The sequence below is a fragment of the Scyliorhinus torazame genome, chromosome 13 (genome assembly GCF_047496885.1).
Source record: "Scyliorhinus torazame isolate Kashiwa2021f chromosome 13, sScyTor2.1, whole genome shotgun sequence".
Taxonomy (NCBI): domain Eukaryota; kingdom Metazoa; phylum Chordata; class Chondrichthyes; order Carcharhiniformes; family Scyliorhinidae; genus Scyliorhinus; species Scyliorhinus torazame.
In genome coordinates this window covers 110399666-110418957 of record NC_092719.1, presented here as the reverse complement: position 1 = coordinate 110418957, position 19292 = coordinate 110399666, and the positions used below count along the sequence as shown (strand labels likewise).

General features: G+C 48.5%; 1 protein-coding gene across 8 annotated transcripts in view; it reads right to left on the bottom strand.

The window, feature by feature from the left end:
• The window catches only part of dock3 (dedicator of cytokinesis 3), a 1587592-nt gene that overhangs the window by 1154971 nt on the left and 413329 nt on the right, over positions 1-19292 (bottom strand). For all 8 annotated transcript variants that reach the window (XM_072472048.1, XM_072472049.1, XM_072472047.1 and 5 more), the window contains one exon: positions 4960-5044. In XM_072472048.1, the coding sequence (XP_072328149.1) occupies positions 4960-5044 (85 nt within the window). The remainder of the gene's footprint in view (positions 1-4959; positions 5045-19292) is intronic.

The following is a 19292-nucleotide window of genomic DNA, read 5'->3' as shown; positions in this document are numbered from 1 at the left end:
TTCCTCACCAACAGATCGCAATCTGTCAGGATAGGTAACAGCACCTCCTCCACAACAGTTCTCAATGCTCAGTCCTCTACTGTACTCCCTATGCACACACACACGACTGTGTGGCAAGATTTAACTCCAATTCGATCTATAGGTTTGCAGGTGATACGACTGTGGTGGGTCGTATCTCAAAAAATGACGAATCAGACTGCAGAAGGGAGGTAGATCACTTGATTGCATGGTGTGCCGAAAACAATCTCCCTCTAAATGTCAGCAAAACCAAGGAACTGATCATCAACTTCAGGAAGCGTAGTACGACACACGATCCCGTCTACATCAATGGGTCCGTAGTGGAGATGGTGGATAGATTTAGGTTCCTGGTCCATCGCAATCTGTCAGGATAGGTAACAGCACCTCCTCCACAATAGTCCTCAATGCTCAGTCCTCTACTGTACTCCCTATACACACACACACGACTGTGTGGCAAGATTTAACTCCAATTCGATCTACAAGTTTGCAGGTGATACGACTGTGGTGGGTCGTATCTCAAACAATGACGAATCAGACTGCAGAAGGGAGGTAAATCCCTTGATTGCATGGTGTGCCGAAAACAATCTCCCCCTAAATGTCAGCAAAACCAAGGAACTGATCATCGACTTCAGGAAGCGTAGTACGACACACGGTCCCGTCTACATCAATGGGTCCGTAGTGGAGATGGTTGATAGATTTAGGTTCCTATAGGTCCACCCACGTTGATGCAACAGTCAAGAAAGCCCAACCAGCGTCGCTACTTCCTACGGAAGCTAAAGAAATTCTGCATCGACTCTCTCAAGCTTGGTATGGCAACTGTTCGGCCCAAGATCGGAAGAAACTACAGAGTGTGGTGAACTCAGCCCAACGCATAACATAAGCTTGCGACCCTTACACGGATTCTGTATACATCTCCCTCTGCCTCAAGAAGGCAGACCGCATTGTCAGAGACCCCTCACACCCAGGCTTTGCCCTCTTCCAGAACCTTCCATCAGGCAGAAGATTCAGAAGTCTGAAGACCCGCACATCCAGACATAGGAACAGCTTCTTCACCACAGCTACTAGACTCCTCAACGAATCTCCCTCGGACTGATCTATTCCCTGTCAGACACTATTCACGACGCCCGATGCTGCTCTTGCTTGTTGCTTTGTTTGGCCCTTATTCCGCACTGTAACCAATTACTTATTTGTCAATGTACTTTGTTGATTATTCTTTTTGTCTGCTGTGTACTGTTGAAGGTAGATTTAGAGAGAAGGTTTTAGATAAAGTGTACCCTGGTTTAGGTGCCTGTATGGGGGCATATTTTTAGGAATAAATATTGTATAATTTTGTGTTAATCACTATATGATCAGAAAGGCTCCACTATGTTAACATCCATGTTAACAGAAACCCAGAATACTAAAAACACAAAATGGCTGTTAGCTGAGTTAGCCACTTTCCTGAACAACAATTAGCTGGGTGAGTTGCAAGCTGCTATAAACAACATTAATAATTACAGGCAGAAGTAAGTTCAGGGAGATAATCATGGCTGATATTAGCAGATGATCTAGGGGACTGAATGGAAAACAGACATGTGGGATTAAGGGAGTGTGGTGATCCACTGTAATAGGAGATGTAAGGTAGGACGTGCACTACATGTTCGCCGGTTGCTCCTGCCAGCTGGCTCCGCCCAGGGAGAACTGTATAAATATGCATGACCTCCAGTGCCCTGCCATTTCGCCAGCTGCAGCAGGAGGCCACGCATCTGACTGTAATAAAGCCACAGTTGTACCCAACTTTAGTCTTTGTGCAGTTGATCGTGCATCAATTTATTACAGTCAGATTTTCCACAGAATGGATGTCCGAATTAAGCCCGATCGCCTGCAGCTGGATCCTCACTCGCCCGACGCCAGGAAAGACTTTACTCACTAGCTAGCATGTTTCGAGGCATACATCAACGCAGCGGACCCCACGCCAACGGAGGCTCAGAAGATAAACGTCCTGTACTCCAGTCTGAGCTCCAGCGTGTTCCCGTTGATCCAAGATGCCACGACTTACACAAAAGCAATGGAACTCCTCAAAGAACACTACGCGCAGAAGGCGAACACGCTCTTCGCCAGGCATGTACTTGCCACCCGCTCGCAACTACCTGGTGAGTCCATCGAAGACTTCTGGCGGGCCCTAATTCCACTCGTCTGGGACTATGACTGTCAGGCCGTCACGGCCGCCAAACACGCGAATCTCCTCATGCGCGATGCCTTTGTGATGGGGATTGCGTCGGACCGCATCCAAGAACGATTGTTGGAAGGGGCCACGCTCGAACTGGCAGAGGCGAAAACCGTGGCGCTCTCCATGACGGTCGCATCCCGTAACGTACAATCGTACCTCTCCTGCCGTGCTGCCCGCCCTTCTACCCCTTCTTACCCCTCCGGAACCCCGCCGACGACCTCTTCAGCCGGGGCCCTGCCTTCTCAATACACCTGCGCCGCACGCCGATCCGCGCACCCCGGGGGTCCCCGCTGCTATTTCTGCGGTCAGCAGAAGCACCCCCGCCAACACTGCCCGGCCCGCACTGCAGTTTGTAAAGCCTGCAGTAAAAAGGGCCACTTCGCGGCTGTGTGCCAGGCCCGCACACTCGCTGCGATCGTGCCCGCTATCGCCCCCTCCCCCACACCAGACGCACAATGGGAGCCACCATCTTCTCCTCCCGGGTCCATGTGCGACCAATGGGCGCCACCATCTTGTCCCGACACCGCAATGTGCGCACCATGGGTGCCGCCATCTTGTTCCCCCCCGGACATCCCGACATCGGAACTGCACACGCTCGCCACCCGAAGCATCCGATGGCTACCCGCAGCTCGCTTCGATGACGCTGGGCCAATCTCGCCCGCACCACCTGGCCACCACGTCGACGACGGTGAAAATCAACGGCCACGCGACCCCGTGCCTGCTGGTCTCCGGGAGCACCGAAAGCTTCATTCACCCAGATACGGTAAGGCGCTGCTCCCTCGCGGTCCACCCTGCCAATCAAAGGATCTTCCTAGCCTCCGGATTCCACTCCGTCCCGATCCGAGGCTTTTGTACAGTCACCCTCACGGCTGCACTCCTGTTGGGCCTGGACTACCAGTGCAACCTCCAGAGCCTCACCCTCAAATTCGGCGGGCCCTTACTCCCCCTTACGGTTTGCGGCCTCGTGACCCTCAAGGTTGATCCCCCCTCCCTTTTTGCCAATCTAACTGCGGATTGCAAGCCCGTTGCCACTAGGAGCAGACGGTACAGCACCCCGGACAAGACCTTCATCAGGTCCGAAATCCAGCGGCTGCTTAAGGAGGGTATTATCGAGGCCAGCAACAGCCCCTGGAGAGCCCAAGTGGTAGTGGTTAAAACTGGGGAGAAACACAGGATGGTCGTGGGCTACAGCCAGACCATCAATCGGTACACGCGTACCCCCTCCCATGCATATCTGATATGGTCAATCAGATTGCGCAGTACCGGGTCTTCTCAACAATTGACCTGAAATCCGCCTACCACCAGCTCCCCATCCGGAAGTCAGACAGGCCATACACCGCCTTCGAGGCGGACGGTCACCTCTACCACTTCCTTAGGGTCCCTTTCGGTGTCACAAATGGGGTCTCGGTCTTCCACAGAGAGATGGACCGAATGGTCGACCAGTACGGTTTGCGGGCCACCTTTCCGTACTTAGATAATGTCACCATCTGCGGCCATGACCAGCAGGACCACGATGCCAACCTCGATAAATTCCTCCGCACTGCCACTCTTCTCAACCTGACCTACAACAAAGAGAAGTGTGTGTTCAGCACGACCCGGTTAGCTGTTACCAGACTCCTAAACGACCCTCTTATGGACTATCTGATCGCTTCACACATCTCCACTGAGTAGTAATTTATCCTGTGCCAGACGGAGTTTGATTCACTTCAAAGTGATACTTGGAACACATTGGACGAAGGCAAGGATGAGTGGATTCTTTTGAGACGTGGAGAACAAGTGTGACCACTGTTCACTTACACCGACTAACCACACACATGCATTTGGTCTTGTCCTCAGCTTGCTGGATATTGAGCTTCCATTTTTGACACAATATCCAAGATTTTGCAGATAATCTTAGAATCGTGCCCACTGATTGCAATATCTGGGGCTTCAGACTCCCCGTCTTTCTACTCGGGAGTGAGGGCGCACATTCTTGTCTTCGCCTCCTTAATGACCAAGAGGCGTATATTGGTCAACTGGAGATCCCCCTCCCTACCAAGGGCATCTGCCTGGATGGAAGACCTGATATCCGTCTTACATCTGGAGAAAGTCAAATATACCATCAGAGGCTTGGTGGGGAGGTTTTACCAGAGATGGCGGTCATTAATTTCTTTCTTTAAGGACCTGGATTCATTACAGGGTTGGGAGGGGGGTGGGTAGGTTTGTATTTAGTTGCTTATGAAAGCTATATTGTATGTATATTTTTGCCTATATGTATATTACATTTTCTGTTTGATAATTCAATAAAATGTTTAGTTAAAAAAATGAAGCTGATTCAAAAAGTGAAGCAGTAAACTTGATTCACTGAGTCTAAAATTATTACTGTGTATAAAACCCATGATTCCTCATTAACAGAATATCTACCACAAATAAAATCAAGGTTTGGTTCTTCATGCTAATGATTATTGGCAAGATTTATCACACGTGTTTCACGGCAGCAAGTGGTGGACCAACATTGACCGGCGGCAGGATCTTCTGGTCCTGCCATTGTCAACGGGGTTTCCCATTGAATGCACTCCTTGTTGCCATGATGGCGGAACTGGAAGATCCCGCTGGTGTGAACAGCCAGAAAGTTCTACCCTATGCATTTAATCAATTAGCTGTCATAAAGATGTGAATATATCGAAAAACCAGAAATGTCTACAGCTGTGACAGAGCTATATGTCAAGAATTGGACAACAATGAACACTTACTAGTTTGTAGAGATCTGCCACGCTTAACTGTTCTGGGTCAACCGTTTCAAAGTCCTTTCTGGGAACTAGGTCCATGCCCATCTGTCTGATAAATCAGAGAAAATTGTATTAGTGTTCAAACAGCAAACAATGTGCATTTAGCCCGAGATTCTTTATGACTTTTGAGATCCAAGAATGGGCACTAGAACATACAGTGCGGAGACCATTCGGCCCATCGAGTCTGCACCGACTCACTAGAGCCCTCATTTCCACCCTATCCCTGTAACCCAATAACCCCTCCTAACCTTTTTTTTGGTCACAAAGAGCAATTTATCATGGCCAATCCACCTAACCTGCACGTCTTTGGACTGTGGGAGGAAACCTGAGAACCCGGAGGAAACCCACGCAGATATACTAATGTATATTTTCTACATATTTTGCATTAATATAATATTGGATGTTATGTAGCACAGAAAAAAAAGTGCAAACTGACTGCATTCGCCTCTCTGTAAACTAGAGGTCATCCTAAGCTCTCCTGTCTATGTCTTAATACACACCAAGCCTAGTGCACCTATCACCTATCAATAGCTCCCGGTCAAGCAACCTTGTTTTTAAACCCCCTTAAAGTCTTTACCCTCCCTATCGTCGTAAACTCCTCCTACCCCACAATTCCCTGACATATCTATGCTCATCTAATTTAGGCCTCTTGAGCATTGCGAATTTTAATCACTTCACACCACTTGTGGTCATGCCTTTAGTGGCCTCGGACCCAAGTTCTGGAATTCTCTCCCTAAATCTCTCCACCTCTCTACCTTGTTTACCCCATTTAAGACACTAATTAAAACTTACCTCTTTGACCAACCCTTGGGTCATTTGGCCTAGTATTTCCTCATGTCAAATTCTGTTTTATAATGCTTCTGCAAAGCACCTGGGGATGTTTAATATCATTAAAGGCACTATATTGATACAAGCTTTTTTGTGGGAGTACAGTACATTTGGAAAAACTAAATAACTTTTTTCTTTATTTTCAGTTCTGGCAGATTGAGCTCGAGGCTTTGGGTTCTGACAGTATTCCGGCAATAATACTGAAGACTTGTGCTCCAGAAGTTGCCACCCCCCTAGCCAAGCTGTTCCAGTACAGCTACAGCACTGGTATCTACCTGGCAATATGGAAAATTGCCTAAATATGCCCTGTCCACAAAAAGCAGGACAAATGCAACCCAGCCAATTAATAATAATAATCTTTATTGTCACAAGTAGGCTTACATTGCAATGAAGTTACTGCGAAAAGCCCCTAGTCGCCACATTCCGGCGCCTGTTTGGGTACATAGAGGGAGAATTCAGAATGTCCAAATTACCTAACAGCACGTCTTTCGGGTCTTGTGGGAGGAAACCGGAGCACGTGGAGGAAACCTGCGCAGACATGGGGAGAACATGCAGACTCCGCACAGACAGTGACCCAGCTGGGAATCGAATCTGGGAACCTGGTGCTATGAAGCCACAGTGCTAGCCACTTGGCTATCGTGCTGCCCCCATCAATTACCCAGTCAGTCTACTCTTAAGCATCAGCAAAGCGGTGGAAGACATCATTAACAGTGCTCTGAAGTAGCATTTGCTTAGAAATAACCTGCTCAATGATGCTTAGTTTGGACTCTGCCAACGCCACTCAGCTCCTGACCTCATTACAGCCTTGGTTCAAATATGGACGAAAGGGATGAACTCCACAGTTGAAAGTGACTGCCCTTGACATCAAGGCAGAATTTGACCGAGTATGGCATGAAAGAGTCCGAGGAAAACTGGAATCAACGTGAATAGGGGAAAATTCTCTGTTAGTTGGAGTCATACCTAGCAAAAATGAAGATTGTTGTGGTTGGTGGAGGTCAATCATCTCAGTTCCAGGACATCACTGCAGGAGTGCCTCAGGGTAGTGCCCTTGGCCCAACCATCTTTAGTTGCTTCATCAATTACCTTCCTTCCATCGTAAGGTCAGAAGTGGGGATGTTTGCTGATGATTACACAATGTTGAGCACCATTCATGACTCTCAGATACTGAAATAATCCATGTTCAAATCCAGGCTTGGGCTGACAAGTAGCAAGTAACATATGCACCACACAAGTTCCAGGCAATGACCACCTCCCAAGAAGAAAGATCCTAACCATTGCCCCTTGACATGCAATGGTATTACCATTGCTGATTCTCCCACTATCAGCATCGCGGAGGTTGTAAGATGCACTGCAGGAACTCACCAAAATTCCTTCAACAGCCCCTTCCAAACCCACGACTGCTACCATCTAGAAGGAGGCAGACAGATGGGAACATCACAACCTGGAAGTTCCCCTTCAAGCCACTCTTGATCCTGACTTGGAAATATATTGCCATTCCTTCATTTTTCCTGGGTCAAAATCCTGGAACTCCCTCCCTAATACTGTGCATTTTATATATTTTGAAAAAGAGATTAATAAATAGAAAGAAAAACAGCACTGTGAGTGTATCTGCACTACATGAACTGCAATGGTTCAAGAAGGCAGCTCACCTCCACCTTCTCATGGGCAATTAGGGCTGACGAAGAAATGCTAGCCTAGCTAACCACAGTCCAAAGATGTGCGGGTTAGGTGGATTGGCCATGCTAAATAGCCCTCAGTGTCCAAAAACGGTTAAGTGGGGGTTACTGGGTTACGGGAATAGGGTAGATACGTGGGCTTGAGTAGGGTGCTCCTTGTAAGGGCCGGTGCAGACTCGATGGGCCAAATGGCCTCCTTCTGCACTGTAAATTCTATGATTCTATGATTCTAGTGATGGGATGGCCACATCCCATGAATTAATTTAAAACGTTACTTGCGACCAACCTATTTATCCTCTGCAGAACATTGCTCTCAGTTTGGATCAGATGGAGCCCATCTCAATGGTACAGTTTCTTCTGACTAGTGCCGGTGTCCCATGAAATGGAACCCTTCTTTCCAACACCACACCATCAGCCAAAGGAATGAAGGAAAATGAAGGAAATGAGTGGTAGAGTGAGCGAGAGAGGAAGAGAGAAAAAGGGGTGGGGGTTTAGTAGGAGAGGGAAAAGGTATGAGGCCAGGGAAAGTGGCAGAGGCAGGATGCAAATGAGATGGAGAGTAAGCAAATGAGACAGGGAGGAAGGAAGCGAGTGGGATGGGGAAAGAGGAAGCAAGTGGGAAGTAAAGGGAAGAAACACGTGGGGGGGAAGGGAGGAAGCGTGTGGGAAGTGGAAGAAGGGTGGAAACAAGTGGCAAAGGGAGAATGGTGCCAGGGGTCGGGGGCGAGGGGGTGCAGTAGAAGGAGCAAATGAGTAGGAAAGCAAAGAAAGCCACGGCCCAGGAGACAATTTGGTCCATAATTCCTTCACTTGAACTTTTAAAGAACTTTTTGATTGACCTTGTTCCTCTGTGCTTTGCCCACCTACCTGTAATTTTTTTTCTTTTTCAAAACAGTTATCCAATTTCCTTTAGAAAGTTACCACTAAATCGATTTGATTTAGTAGGCAGTGCGTTCTCTATCATTGAGCGCTTTTGCCAAGCACCTTGAATCGGTATCTTTGGTTACTTCCTTTTCTGTCACTGGAAACAGCTTCCCCTTATTCTCACAAAGCCATTCATAATTTTAAATACCGCTATCAAATCTTCTCTCTACCTTTCCTGCTCTGAGGAGCACAATTCAACTTTTACAGCCTCGCCGCATAAATGGAGTCCTCGTCCCTGGTACCATTCAAGTAAATATTTTCTGCACCATTGACACCCTGCTTAAAGTGTGCAGCCTGGAATTGAACGCGATGCTCCAGTTGAGGGCTATCAACTGGAGCCCTCCAAATATCAAGATATTTAAAAAGGTTTAAACTCTGTTTACGTGTTCATTGTCCATATTAGTAGAATTGGCCTACATTGTAGTAGAATGGGACTCTAATGCCTTTTTGTTAAAGAGTCAACCACATTGCTGTAAGTCTGGAGTCACATGCAGGTCAGACTGGATAATGAGGACAGATTTCCTTCCCGAAAGGGCTCTGGTGAACCAGATGGGTTTTTACAACAATTGACAATGGCTTCATGGTTGTCATTAATCTTTCAATTCCAGTTTTTAAAAATTAAATTCAAATTCCACCATCTTGGTGAGATTCTAACCCAGGTCCCCAGACCATAACCCTCCATGCTAACAGTATTCGTCGTGGGTTCCAGGGAAGCAAAGGCCAGAACATCGGCCTCCCTTTCTTCCTGGACTCCCGGGTCCTCCGAAACCCCAAAGATTGCCACCTCCGGGCTCATTACCACCCCAGTTTTCAACACCCGGGACATGACATCTGCGAATCCCTGCCAATACCCCCCGAGTTTAGGGCACGACCAGAACATGTAGAGAAGGTAGTCAAGAAGGCATACGGCATGCTTGCCTTCATTGGCCGGGGCATTGAGTATAAGAATTGGCAAGTCATGTTGCAGCTGTATAGAACCTTAGTTAGGCCACACTTGGAGAATAGTGTTCAATTCTGGTCGCCACACTACCAGAAGGATATGGAGGCTTTAGAGAGGGTGCAGAAGAGATTTACCAGAATGTTGCCTGGTATGGAGGGCATTAGCTATGAGGAGCGGTTGAATAAACTCGGTTTGTTCTCACTTGAACGAAGGAGGTTGAGGGGCAACCTGATAGAGGTCTACAAAATTATGAGGGGCATAGACAGAGTGGATAGTCAGAGGCTTTTCCCCGGGGTAGAGGGGTCAATTACTAGGGGGCATAGGTTAAAGGTAAGAGGGGCAAGGTTTAGAGTAGATGTACGAGGCAAGTTTTTTTACACAGAGGGTAGTGGGTGCCTGGAACTCGCTACCGGAGGAAGTGGTGGAAGCAGGAACGATAGTGACATTTAAGGGGCATCTTGACAAATACATGAATAGGATGGGAATAGAGGGATACGGACCCAGGAAGTGTAGAAGATTGTAGTTTAGTCGGGCAGCATGGCCGGCACGGGCTTGGAGGGCCGAAGGGCCTGTTCCTGTGCTGTATATTTCTTTGTTCTTTGTTCTTTATAGCCGGCCCTCCGGCACATCTAGCACACTTGTCCTCCAGCCCGAAGAATCTGCTCATCCGGGCCACCGTCATGTGGGCCCGGTGCACGGCCTTAAACTGGATCAGGCTGAGCCTGGTGCATGTTGCGGTCGCGTTTACTCTGCTCAGGGTTTCTGCCCAAATACCGTCCCCTAGCTCCCCCCCGAGCTCCTCCTTCCACTTAAGCTTCAGGTCCTCGGTCTGCGTATCCTCAGCTCTCATTAGCTCCTTGTAGACGTCTGAAACTCTACCCTCTCCCACCTCTTCCCTAGAAACTACCCTGTCTTGCCACCTCTTCGGCGGGAGACGTGGGAAGGACGGCACCAGTCTGCGTACAAAATCCCTCACCTAGAACATAGAACATAGAACAATACAGCGCAGTACAGGCCCACGATGTTGCACCGAAACAAAAGCCATCTAACCTACACTATACCATTATCATCCATATGTTTATCCAATAAACTTTTAAATGCCCTCAATGTTGGCGAGTTCACTACTGTAGCAGGTAGGGCATTCCACGGCCTCACTACTCTTTGCGTAAAGAACCTACCCCTGACCTCTGTCCTATATCTATTACCCCTCAGTTTAAGGCTATGTCCCCTCGTGCTAGCCATTTCCATCCGCGGGAGAAGGCTCTCACTGTCCACCCTATCTAACCCTCTGATCATTTTGTATGCCTCTATTAAGTCTCCTCTTAACCTTCTTCTCTCTAACGAAAACAACCTCAAGTCCATCAGCCTTTCCTCATAAGATTTTCCCTCCATACAAGGCAACATCCTGGTAAATCTCCTCTGCACCCGTTCCAAAGCCTCCACGTCCTTCCTATAATGCGGTGACCAGAACTGTACGCAATACTCCAAATGCGGCCGTACCAGAGTTCTGTACAGCTGCAACATGACCTCCTGACTCCGGAACTCAATCCCTCTACCAATAAAGGCCAACACTCCATAGGCCTTCTTCACCACCCTATCAACCTGGGTGGCAACTTTCAGGGATCTATGTACATGGACACCTAGATCCCTCTGCTCATCCACACTTTCAAGAACTTTTCCATTAGCCAAATATTCCACATTCCTGTTTTTCCTTCCAAAGTGAATCACCTCACACTTCTCTACATTAAACTCCATTTGCAAGCATCTAAAGTCGTTCCCTCTCGTCAGCCCAAACTTCTCCTCCAGCGCCCTCATGCTCGGAAAGCTCCCTTCCAGGAACAGATCCCCCATCCTCAAAATCCCCGCCCTCCTCCACAGTCGATACCCCCCATCCATGTTCCCCAGGGCAAATCGGTGGTTGCCGCGTAAGAACATAAGAACTAGGAGCAGGAGTAGGCCATCTGGCCCCTCGAGCCTGCTCCACCATTCAATGAGATCATGGCTGATCTTTTGTGGACTCAGCTCCACTTTCCGGCCCGAACACCATAACCCTTAATCCCTTTATTCTTCAAAAAACTATCTATCTTTATCTTAAAAACATTTAATGAAGGAGCCTCTACTGCTTCACTGGGCAAGGAATTCCATAGATTCACAACCCTTTGGGTGAAGAAGTTCCTCCTAAACTCAGTCCTAAATCTACTTCCCCTTATTTTGAGGCTATGCCCCCTAGTTCTGCTTTCACCCGCCAGTGGAAACAACCTGCCCGCATCTAGCCTATCTATTCCCTTCATAATCTTATGTTTCTATAAGATCCCCCCTCATCCTTCTAAATTTCAACGAGTACAGTCCCAGTCTACTCAACCTCTCCTCGTAATCCAACCCCTTTAGCTCTGGGATTAACCTAGTGAATCTCCTCTGCACACCCTCCAGTGCCAGTACGTCCTTTCTCAAGTGAGGAGACCAAAACTGAACACAATACTCCAGGTGTGGCCTCACTAACACCTTATACAATTGCAGCAGAACCTCCCTAGTCTTAAACGCCATCCCTCTAGCAATGAAGGACAAAATTCCATTTGCCTTCTTAATCACCTGTTGCACCTGTAAACCAACTTTTTGCGACTCATGCACGAGCACACCAAGGTCTCTCTGCACAGCAGCATGTTTTAATATTTTATCATTTAAATAATAATCCCTTTTGCTGTTATTCCTACCAAAATGGATAACCTCACATTTGTCAACACTGTATTCCATCTGCCAGACCCTAGCCCATTCACTTAGCCTATCCAAATCCCTCTGCAGACTTCCAGTATCCTCTGCACTTTTTGCTTTACCACTTATCTTAGTGTCGTCTGCAAACTTGGACACATTGCCCTTGGTCCCCAACTCCAAATCATCTATGTAAATTGTGAACAGTTGTGGGCCCAACACTGATCCCTGAGGGACACCACTAGCTACTGATTGCCAACCAGAGAAACACCCATTAATCCCCACTCTTTGCTTTCTATTAATTAACCAATCCTCTATCCATGCTACTACTTTCCCCTTAATGCCATGCATCTTTATCTTATGCAGTAACCTTTTGTGTGGTACCTTGTCAAAGGCTTTCTGGAAATCCAGATATACCACATCCATTGGCTCCCCGTTATCTACCGCACTGTTAATGACCTCAAAAAATTCCACTAAATTAGTTAGGCACGACCTGCCCTTTATGAACCCATGCTGCGTCTGCCCAATGGGACAATTTCCATCCAAATGCCTCGCTATTTCTTCCTTGATGATAGATTCAAGCATCTTCCCTACTACCGAAGTTTAGCTCACTGGCCTATAATTACCCGCTTTCTGCCTACCTCCTTTTTTAAACAGTGCTGTCACGTTTGCTAATTTCCAATCCGCCGGGACCACCCCAGAGTCTAGTACTTTTTGGTAAATTATCACTAGTGCATTTGCAATTTCCCTAGCCATCCCTTTTAGCACTCTGGGATGCATTCCATCAGGTCCAGGAGACTTGTCTACCTTTAGCCCCATTAGCTTGCCCATCACTACCTCCTTGGTGATAACAATCCTCTCAAGGTCCTCACCTGGCATAGCCTCATTTCCATCAGTCACTGGCATGTTATTTGTGTCTTCCACTGTGAAGACCGACCCAAAAAACCTGTTCAGTTCCTCAGCCATTTCCTCATCTCCCATTATTAAATCTCCCTTCTCATCCTCTAAAGGACCAATATTTATCTCAGCCACACTTTTTTGTTTTATATATTTGTAGAAACTTTTACTATCTGTTTTTATATTCTGAGCAAGTTTACTCTCATAATCTATCTTACTCTTCTTTATAGCTTTTTTAGTAGCTTTCTGTTGCCCCCTAAAGATTTCCCAGTCCTCTAGTCTCCCACTGATCTTTGCTACTTTGTATGTTTTTTCCTTCAATTTGATACTCTCCCTTATTTCCTTAGATATCCACGGTCGATTTTCCCTCTTTCTACCGTCCTTCCTTTTTGTTGGTATAAACCTTTGCTGAGCACATGAAAAATCACTTGGAAGGTTCTCCACTGGTCCTCAACTGTTTCACCATAAAGTCTTTGCTCCCAGTCTACCTTAGCTAGTTCTTCTCTCATCCCATTGTAATCTCCTTTGTTTAAGCACAAAACACTAGTGCTTGATTTTACCTTCTCACCCTCCATCTGTATTTTAAATTTCACCATATTGTGATCACTCCTTCCTAGAGGATCCCTAACTATGAGATCCTGAATCAATCCTGTCTCATTACACAGGACCAGATCTAGGACCGCTTGTTCCCTCGTAGGTTCCATTACATACTGTTCTAGAAACTATCGCGGATACATTCTATAAACTCCTCCTCAAGGCTGCCTTGACCGACCTGGTTAAACCAATCGACATGTAGATTAAAATTCCCCCATGATAACTGCTGTACCATTTCTACATGCATCAGTTATTTCTTTGTTTATTGCCTGCCCCACCATAATGTTACTATTTGGTGGCCTATAGACTACTCCTATCAGTGACTTTTTCACCTTACTATTCCTGATTTCCACCCAAATAGATTCAACCTTATCCTCCATAGCACCGATGTCATCCCTTACTGTTGCCCGGATGTCATCCATAAATAACAGAGCTACACCACCTCCCTTACCACACACTCTGTCCTTCCGAATAGTTTGATACCCTTGGATATTTAACTCCCAGTTGTGACCATCCTTTAACCATGTTTCAGTAATGGCCACTAAATCAGTCATTCACGACGATTTGCGCCATCAACTAACTCATTTACCTTATTCCGAATACTACGAGCATTCAGGTAAAGTACACTTATGTTAGCTTTTTTTACCTCTGTTCTGAATCTTAACACCTCGATCAGTAACCTCTCCTAAGTTATATTTCCTCTTAACCTTTCTCCTAATTTTCCTTGTCGTTGAACCCAGATCTTCATGTGACAACCTGCCGCGTCGCTTACCATTAATGTTTTCACATCCCGTTTTATTCCTTTTAGTATTCCTGGTCCTATACACTGAGCTCCCCTCAGTCACTGTACCTTGTACTGTCGCCCTTTTTAATTTTTGACTCTGGCTTCTCTGCCTTACACTTTCCCCCTTACTGCCTTTTGTTTCTGTCCCTGTTTTACTACCTTCCAACTTCCTACATCAGTTCCCATCCCCCTGCCACATTAGTTTAAACTCTCCCCAACAGCTCTAGCAAACACCCCCCCCTAGGACATCGGTTCCAGTCCTGCCCAGGTGCAGACCCAGGTGCACAAGTCGGACCCGTTGGTCGAGAGGGTCCACCTGCTGCACGCCAACCCCCAGTACGCCTATGTAGCCTTCCCGGACGGCCGCCAAGACACGGTCTCCCTTCGGGACCTGGCGCCCGCAGGAGCCCCACGCGCCCCCTCACCAGTGCCCCCACCCCACCCTCCCCGCAACACCTGACAGGAGGTCAGTATTCCCGCCATCCCTGCCTCGACCCGAACAAGCACCGACGCCCCCTACAGGCGCCCCCCTCTCCTGCCCATATTTCGCCCCAACAGCGCCGCCTACGGGTGATGAAGCTGCCTGGGAGGACGACACCACGTCCCCGGAATCGCAACCGCCGGGACCCCCATCAGGATCACCACCGAAACCCAGACGCTCCAGAAGGACGACCAGGCCACCCGATCGACTGATTGCTGCACCATGAACACTTTGCTATTCCCCTCGACATCACGGCACCTCAATACCTGGTCCTACCATGCGAAAGGCGACATTAATGCTGGTCATCACCCCACCGGGCTCTTTTTGAACAGGGGATGAATGTGGTGATACCAGGTATTGCGGTACCTGAGAGGTGGATGACCATTGGCTAGACCCAGGAGTCTACCATTGGCTGATGTACATTGCTCCGCCCTGAGAGGCGGGGTATAAGAACCGATGCCGTCCCAGCAGCCTTCACTTTCTGTATCGAAGCTGCTGGGGAATAGTTCTAGCAGATTAAAGCCTATTAGTTATGACTCACCTTGTCATGAGAGTAATTGATTGCGCATCAGGGGGTAAACTCCCTGTCTCTTGCATCGTTAAAGACCCTGACCAGCACCGGCCCCACTAACCCGGAAAACTTTTTATAAAACTCCACCGGATACTCGTCCGGCCCCGGGGCTTTACCCGACTGCATGACCTTCAGGCCCCCCAACACCTCTTCGATCCTGACCAGGGCCCCCAGTCCGTCCACCAACCCCCTCCCACTCTAGGGAAGGTCAGTTCATCCACGAATCGCCTCATCCCCCCAGGTCCCCTGGGTGGTTCCGAAGTGTACAGCTTCCTATAAAAGTCCCTAAAGACCTTGTTCGGCCCTGCTGGATCATCCACTAGATTACCTTCCCCATCCACTACCCTCTCTATTTCTCCTAGCTGCTTCCCTCTTCCTCAGTTGCTGCGCAAGCATTCTACTGGCCTTCTCCCCATGCTCATAAATCGCACCTTTTACCTTTCTAAACTGCTCTACAGCCTGGCCTTGCGTCAGCACCCCAAATTCAGCCTGCAGCCTCTGTCGTTTCCTGAGTAACTCTGGCCTCGGGGATTCCGCGTAACTCCTGTCCGTCCGTAGAATTTCCTTAATCAGTCGGTCCGTCTCTGCCCTATCTGTCCTGTCCCTGTACGTCCTGATTGAAATCAGCTCCCCTCCCTCCACTGCCTTCTGTGCCTCCAAGAGCACCGCTGCCGAGACTTCTCCAGTATCGTTCACCTGCAGGTAATTCTGCATGCTGTATGCATTTCCTCAGCCTCTCGCACACCGCCTCGTCCGCGAGTAGTCCAACTTCCAGCCTCCATGGTGGTTGCTGAAAGCTGTCCTTACAAAACTGCAGGTCTACCCAGTGCTGGGCATGGTCCGATATGGCAATTGCCGAATATTCTGCCCCCACCATTCCAGCCAGCGGGTCCCTACTCACAACAAAGTAGTCAATTCGGGAATACATCTTGTGGACGTGGGAGTAGTACGAGAACTCCCTCGCAGTCGGCCGGCTAAATCTCCACAGATCTGCTCCCCCCATTTGTTCCATGAACCCTCTCAGTTCATTTGCCATCGCTGGCAACCGGCACGTTCTTGAGCATGACCGGTCCAGGCTCGGGTCCAGGGCCGTATTAAAGTCCCCTTCCATGATCAACTGACGCGAATCCAAGTCGGGGATCTTCCCTAGCATCCTCCTAATAAAACCCACGTCGTCCCAATTAGGGGCATACACACTGACCAGGATTACTCTCACCCCTTCGAGCTTACCCCTCACCATAACGAACCTGCCACCCACATCCACGACTGTGCCCTCCGCCTCAAATTGTACTCTTGTATTAATCAGGATCGCAACCCCCCTCGTCTTAGAATCAAGCCCCGAATGAAAGACCTGACTGACCCAGCCCTTCCTTAACCTAACCTGGTCTGCCACTTTCAGGTGTGTCTCATGCAACAAGACTATGTCCGCCTTCAGAACCCGCAGATGCGCAAACACACGCGCCCTCTTCAGCGGCCCGTTTAACCCTCTAACGTTCCAGGTGATCAGCCTGGTTGGGGGCACTTCGCCCCCCCCCTTTGCCGATCAGCCATCACCTTTCCTTGGCCAGCCCCCCAGCCATGTGTCGCGCTTCCTCTGGCCCGCCCCCTGGCCGGCTCCACCCATGACCTCCTCACTGTTACCAGGCCCAGTTTCCAGCCTCGTCAGCAGAACAACTCCCCGCCTCCCCCCCCTAGCAACACCCTCCTATCACCTAACCCCTGCCCTAATCTAACTATATGGACACCCCCCACCTCGGCTCCTATTGACTAGCTGCACTCAGCTAGCCTGGTGCTCCCAGCCTCGGCTCCAGCCCGTCTCCCACCGATTGTTCCCAGTCACCCCTCCCCCTCCACACCACTTCCCCAGATCAGCCCTACTTAAGCAAACACTCTATACAAGTCATAAACAACCCCCACAATAGCACAATTCAAGTTAAACAAGAAAAAGAGAGATAAGAAATAACAGGCACTCTTCAGTCCTTCCCATACAGACACAGAAAAAAATTGCACAAAGTTCCCCTGAAGCATCCATTTTAACCCAACCCTTTTAACTGTTTTCTTTATTAATTCCCCCCCCAGCCAAACTCCAACTAAGCAAAGAGCCCAAACAGGAAACATTCAGGTACACCATGCAAGAAGCACGCAAAAAACAACACCAAAAAAAGATACATCCCAAAACGGGAGAGACACCAGATATACTTAAAAGCTCTAACATGAGTCCAAACGTCCTCAGCTCAGGGCCAGCTCTTGCTTCTTAACAAAGTCCATCGCCTCTTCAGGTTCCTCAAAATAGTGGTGCTGACCCTTATACGTAACCCACAGTTGCGCTGGAAAATGCAGCCCGAATTTCACCTTGTTTTTATACAGTATCTCCTTCACCTGCCTGTAGCCTCCCCTCCTCCTGGCCATCTCCGCGCTCAAATCTAGGTACACACGCAGAGTGGTATTGTCCCAAATACAGCTTTATGTGCTCTTTGCCCATTGCAGCACCTTACTTGTCCAGGAACCTGTGAAAGCGTACCACCATCGCTCGTGGGGGACCCCCTTGTCGCGGCTGCCTCACCTGCACTGTGTGTGCCCCGTCAACCACCGGCGGGCGAGGGAACACCTCGTTCCCCAGCAACTTCTGAAACATACCCTCTACATATTCGGCAGCGTCTCGCCCCTCTGCACCCTCCGGGAGGCCCACGATTCTCACGTTCTGCCGGTGAGATCTGTGGTCCAGGTCCTCCAGCCTTTCCAGAAGCACTTTTTGCTGGTCCCTCAGCCTCCGAATTTCCACATCCGCCCCCGTTTGAAAGTCAGCCTACTCCTCCACTGACTTCTCCAACTACTGGAGCAGCTCAGCCTGATCATCCAGCCTTTTTCCCATCCGATCAATCGACTTCTGAAGCGGCTCCAGGTTGTCACGTTTCAAAGCCAAAAAGCCCTCCTGCATAGTCTGCAGCAGCTGCTCCATTGTGGGCTGGGCTGTCGGCTCCTTGCTCTGAACACTAGCCATGCTGGTCTCTCTCACAGCCTCCACTGTGCCCTGACTCGACCACTTCTTCTGCTGTTTACAGTCCCTCCGGCTTCTTAGGTCCATACAATTCTGTGTGGGTCCAGTGCCTGAGTATTATTGCTTTCCAGTTCCGCGCTCAAAAGCGCAAAAATGTCAGGGGAAAAGGTCCAAAAGTCCGACCGAAACGGGAGCCACCAAATGTGCGACCTACTGCTTCATAGCCACCACCGGGAGTCTCATCCATGGATGATTAATGGACATGTCTCTTTAACATATAGAATTCAGAAGTTACAGGAGAGAACACTCTGTTGGTTAAAAAAGGAACTCCAGACTTGCGGCACCAGTGAGTGAGATGGGGTGGGACTGTTTGATTGATTGGCTGGTGGCCAATTTTGAATTGTCACAAAAGGCTGGACTCTGCCCAGTAACAGGTGGTGACTGGATCCTATCCCACTGGGGTGATTTTCAGAGTCCCAAGGAGTTTCAATTTTGATTCCTGAAGGCACAAGGAGAAGACATCTTTCTCTCTCCTCTGTATCTCTCTCCAAAAATGCTTGTGAGTGCTTGTTTCTGAACTGGCAGAGAATCTGAATGAATCTATCCACAGGAAAACCATTACAGGCTGCAAACAAAAGAGGAGAACGTGATATCTCTCTCCATAAAGGCCTGTGAGTACTGTATTTCTGAAACTACAGACACCTGAATGAACCCACAATAAAACCAGAAACTGAAAGCAAGATTTGAAGAGGACTAAAATGCTGGAACAAAGACTCTTTTTTTCCTTTTACTTATCATTTTTTTACCTCTTTCCGTCCCTCTGTGTTTGTGGGCATAGAGGGTTGGGGCAAGTTAAAGTGGGAGTTAAGAATTAGATAATAGTTAACCAGTTGCAGAT